The following is a 5607-nucleotide window of genomic DNA, read 5'->3' on the forward strand; positions in this document are numbered from 1 at the left end:
ATTTTAATTCAATTGAAATTTGACTAGAAATCACAGGGTCAGAGCTAATAGAAAGTTCTTAGTATTCCAGATTATGAATTAAAATGCTTCAGTCATATAAATTTCATCATAAACAATATTTTAAAATTTCAGGTAATTCCAATTATGATTAGGATGAAAAATATTTGCACAAAGTACAAGAATATAATGTTCATGTACCAATATTCTCTATGTAATCTATGGGCTAGCACTAAACAATACCTTCAAATAGAACTAATATCTATATTTTATCACCATGTAACTTAGTATGGAATAATTTCCTGACAGTGTCTTTCACATCTTTGTTCCTAAGACTGTAGATCAATGGATTGAGCATGGGAATGACCACCGTGTAAAACACAGAAGTCACCTTGACCATGAGCCATGAATTTTTGGAGATTGGAACACAATAGAGGAAAAGAATGGTCCCATGGAAGATGGTAATGGCAGTGAGATGGGAGGCACAAGTGGAGAGGGCTTTTTTCCACCCACCACTAGATGGCATCTTAATTACTGTGATAAAAATGAAAGCATAGGATGTAAGAATGATCATCAGGCTGCTTACTTCATTGATAGTAGCAAAGGCAAATGTGATCTTTTGGGTAACCTGGAGATCAGAATAGGAGACAGAGACGATGGCATCATATTCACAAAGAAAGTTGTTGATGATATTTCTGCCTCTGAAAGATAATCTCATTAGGAAGCTGCCCAGGGTGAGGGAACAAAAAGTACCACAAAAGTATGATGCACCCACCAACATGGCACAAAGCTTCTGGGACATTGCAGTTGTATACAGCAAAGGATTACAAACAGCCACAAAGCGGTCATAAGCCATCACAGCCAACAAGTACACTTCTGTCACCACAAATATACACAAAAAGATGAATTGAGCAATGCATTCTGGGAATGTGATGGATCTGTCTTCCACAACTAAGTTTTCTAAAAGTTTGGGTGTAACAACTGTAGAATTACAAAAATCAATAAAGGATAAATGACTGAGGAAATAGTACATGGGTGTGTGGAGTTTGGGATTGATCTTGATAACCAAGATCATGCCTAGATTTCCTACCACGCTGACTGTATAGATGGTTAAGAATAGTAGGAACAGAGGCACCTGGAGTTTTGGGTATTCTGAAAAGCCCAAGAGAATGAATGTGGCTTCAGCACTCTGGTTTTCCAGGTACCTGTGAATAAAATAGAAAAGTTTAAGAGAACTAAGAAACTAAATTTAGAATAAAGATGTTAAGTATTGAAACAGCAATTGGTTCATAATCCATGAATAGTGATTGGAAAATACTTGGTTTCAAATATTTTCCATAAAGCTAGAATTTCTTAATTTTTTAATTTATCATAAATATAAACTGTGTATATTGAATTAGCTTAAACTAAACAGCCTAGTGAGAAACAAAAAAAAAATACAACTGGTCATTGCATATTTTACATGACCATACTCAATATTCACAAAAATGTTATTTCACAAAAATAACTAATGTCTTGTTACAGGAGTACAGCGATTAGGTCTCCTGCCTGGCAAGCCTCTAAAGTTTCAGTGAATGTATAGACATTCCTCTAAACATTTTGTGGGTTCTTCTAGACATTCTCTGGGTTTCTTACCTCTCTGATAATCTTATTTACCTTTGACTTGTTCCTCAGTGTCAGAAAAATACTCTTACTTATGTCACTATCAAGCCATCAAAAATGCGAATTTCACTCATTAGTAACTATATATATATATATATATATATATATATATATATATATCACTGTCACTGTATCACTGTCCTCCCATTGTTTATCGATTTCATTGAGCTGGCCCAGTGACGTCTCCATTTTGAGACTTGTTGTTACTGTGTTTGGCATATTGAATACATCACGGGTAGCTTGCCAGGCTTTGCCATGGGGTGAGGTACTCTTGGTAGCTTGCCAGGCTCTCTGAGAGGTGTGGAGGAATTGAACCCAGCTCGACCGGACTGGCTGTGTGCAAGGCAAACACCCTACCGCTGTGCTATAGTTCCAGCCCACCTCTCTCTCTATATATACACATATATTAAATTATTATGTAATATTTGTAATTTCCTTATTAATATATAATTCTTGAGACCAAAATATGATAGAATACAACACTTAGAATACATGCTAAGATAGAACAAAGAGAGAGTAAATACTAAATAACATTTTGTGAATAAATGAATATGTGAGCATTATATATTGATGACATGGCAAATATATTTTGATATCTCCTTCTTTGGGCACTTACTCTCAAATCTTTAAAATTTCCTAAAGAATCAGGAAAATAAGATGATATTTTCACATGAATGTGATATGATTTTGAAAACCTTATGTGAATGGCAACTCTTTCCAGGGAATGGATCTTATCACATGATTGCTGGAACTTTCTGTCACACCAGGAACTACTGAGAGTGAGAGAAAAGCTGGAGGTTGTATTGACCTCTCAGAGTCAACAATTTTAGTCTGTATGCTTGGAATAAAGCCTCCATAAAATCCCAAGTGATGTGATTTGGAGACTTCTCTGTTGGTACATAAGAAGAGATACATGGGAAAAGTTGTCATATGTTTAAGGTGTAGAAACTCTTAAAATTTTCTCTCTTCTATGTTTACCATCTGTGAATTCTTTGGCGGTATATTTTTTAACAATAAGCAAGAGTACATTAAAGTAAAGCCTGAGTTCTCTTATATACTTTAAGAATTTAATTAGCACCAAAATTAGGTCTTAAGAACCTCCCTTAAATGTAATGAGTTTTTGCAAAGTTTGAGTAACAGTATGAATTTCCACCTGGCTGGTGAAGTAGTGACAGTAGATGCAGAGTCCTAGAGAGCTGAGATGCAAACCTATGGACTCTGATTATAGCTCCAAGTAGAGAGTATCAAGATTTAGCTAAGTATTACCTGGTTAATTGTGTCTAAGAATTCTGACATTGCAGAAATCTCCCCAGAACATTGGAATGAGTTCATGTCCCACAAATCATCAATTAGTGGATGCATGAATTAGAGGAAAGTCTTATACTAAAACATAGAACAAAACCAAGGAAATAAGCCTAAGAGCTAACTCTTAATTTTGCTGTAAATTGCAATGTATTACAATAATCTTGAATCATGCTTCATAACAAGTAGTCCTAAAACCTTATGGGACAAATGCTGGCTGAATTACATAAACTGTAGCATTGTTCTCCCATTGTTCATCAATTTGCTTGATCTGGCCCAGTAAATTCTCCATTTTGAGACTTGTCACGAGTAGCTAGCCTGGGTTTGCTGTGCAGGCGAGATAATCTCAGGAGTTTGCCAGGCTCACTGAGAGGGGCGGAGGAATCGAACCTGGCTTGGCCAAGCCGGCCGCATGCAAGGCAAATGCTCTACCGCTGTGCTATCGCTCCAGCCCTGAATTACATAAAATAAGTATATATTGGGTTAAAGAATATGTTGGATAATTTTATCAATGCCCTAGTTCATGTGTTGCAGGAAAATAGGTTGCAAGATGCAGAAGTGATTTATTCAACTTCTCAAAACCTGGATATAGAAGAGGTATATTAGACCACTCTGAGAAATTTCCATTAGGGCAACTGCAACCCTCCATTACAGATCCCCTCTGTTGATTCCCTGATTGTTTGCTGATTATATTTTCTACATCCTGTTTGTTGCTTGTCTGCTAATTACCCTCCCTTTGATGCTACTCTATACTTTGTGATCTCATCAAAGAAAAAAACCTCCTGCTTTGCTTGTGCTGGAGGCTCAGACTTTGGAGAGTAAGTCTTCTAAGCCTGCCAGTTTGAAAATAAATCTTCTGCTCCTTAAAGTGTTTGCCATTTAGATATTTGAGATTAATCAGGTCAAATTCTGCAACATTTGCAAGATGCCTCAACACTGTATTTTTTCTGGTATTTTTTTCCATCATTACAATATTTTTTTCCTGAAATCTGAATTTCAAATACTTCCTGAGATTTAATATTGCACTAGGCAAAAGGAAAGTTATTCTACCATAGAGTGCTATAAAAATTATAGTCCTGATTACTAATTGAAATTAAACCCTGTGTAGTTTCAAATCCGTTACTATACGAACATTTTGAGCTTCATACACCTTTCCATATATATGTATATAAAACTGCATCATTCAAATATCTCTGACCATTTCATTCATCAATTATTATTTTGTTAATTCTCATTTGATTCTACAATAGTTATGCCATATGAAAATTTATTTTCCAAAAGTACTTTAAATTTTTTATAAAAACAATATTGTGTGTAAATTCTATCAATAACATATTTTATCTTATGTATTTTCCAGGTTTTGCTAATTTGTTCTCTAGGGTTCAATCATCATAGAGTTCAGGATTGAGACTGAAAGTGTACCCTTGCCGGATAAACATAATTCTGTTGATTCTGACCCATCTCTTCCCCACAAGCATAGTTTCAGCACTCTGTTTATATGAGCTGTATGTAAAGGAAAGGAAGCAACAAGAAGTTTAGTGGTTTTGGAAGTTTATTTTTTTTAGCTGATTTAAATGTGCCATTCCATAAGTACAGTGAACTTCCTTAAACGTCCTGAAAGCCAATCCTGGATTGCAAATGGAACCTGGCATGTTGATGTTCCTACACTACCTGAAATTCACTTGAGCCTCCAAATAGTATGGGGTCACTATCAAAGAACCACCAGAGACAATACAATTAGAATTTAGAGGAGTCATTATTGCCAACAGCTTGCAGGGTGTCCTGCTAGTAGCAACAACAGCCTCATAGCAGAAACACTGGCTTGTTGTTAGGAAAACCACATCCTGGTGCTCCAGTCACTCTCCTATGAAACTGAAAAATTAGTTTAGCTCATTGGGCCACGTACCGGCACCTTGTAAATTCATGCAAGTGTTGATACAGAAGAAAGAAAACGTGGTTATAGCAAGATCACAAAAAGTATGCAGTCATCTTTAGGCACATCCCTTAGGACCCCCGCCCATTGTTCCTGTTTGCAATCTGTGGTGGGCTTTCAGACCCTTGAGGGAAGTTTGGGACTTATGAATAACAAAGTTAAATCAACTAAATAAATAAACTTCTAAAAAAATCCTAATCCTTTTATTGCTCCCTTTCAGTATCTCCTACTCTCAGTGACTGCCATCACAGTCTCCTTATTCTATTTCTACCATGCTCTCAGCAATATTATTGACATTTTAGAAATGATAAGCTTGAAACTATGAGCCCAGTTTACTTTTATTCCTATTGGAACTACTCTGAGGAACATTCAAAACATTACAAATAATATACAACAGAAGATATATGAATATAAATATGAATGTATATCTCCTTTTTAATTAGAATTACTTTTGTGTATAAAAACAAGAATAAGCATATTGAGATTTAGAAAGCTAAGATTACTTTCCACTGAAAAATATCAGTGTATAATAATACTAAATGAGATGAAAGAAAAGGAAAAACAGAAGAAAACTAGGTAGGTAGAAAGGTAGTTAGATACCAGTTTATATTTTTCTTTGCAAGGATTATTCGAACTTGATGGCCTTTGAAAAAATGAACCACAGCAAGAAATGAATTGGCTCACCTGAACGTAGAAAAATTTGACTCAGCCAT

At 35.5% G+C, this 5607-nt stretch overlaps 1 protein-coding gene across 1 annotated transcript; it reads right to left on the reverse strand.

Annotated features, from left to right (window-relative positions):
- Nucleotides 1–259: 259 nt before the first annotated feature.
- LOC130042506 (olfactory receptor 5D18-like) lies at nucleotides 260–5607 on the reverse strand. Its single transcript, XM_056134688.1, has 2 exons — nucleotides 5579–5607; nucleotides 260–1202 (listed from the first exon to the last, which is right to left on the reverse strand). Exons 1-2 carry the CDS (start codon nucleotides 5605–5607, stop codon nucleotides 260–262), a joined length of 972 nt encoding a protein of 323 aa, XP_055990663.1.

This window comes from Sorex fumeus, unplaced genomic scaffold (assembly GCF_029834395.1).
Source record: "Sorex fumeus unplaced genomic scaffold, SorFum_2.1 ptg000007l, whole genome shotgun sequence".
Taxonomy (NCBI): Eukaryota; Metazoa; Chordata; class Mammalia; order Eulipotyphla; family Soricidae; genus Sorex; species Sorex fumeus.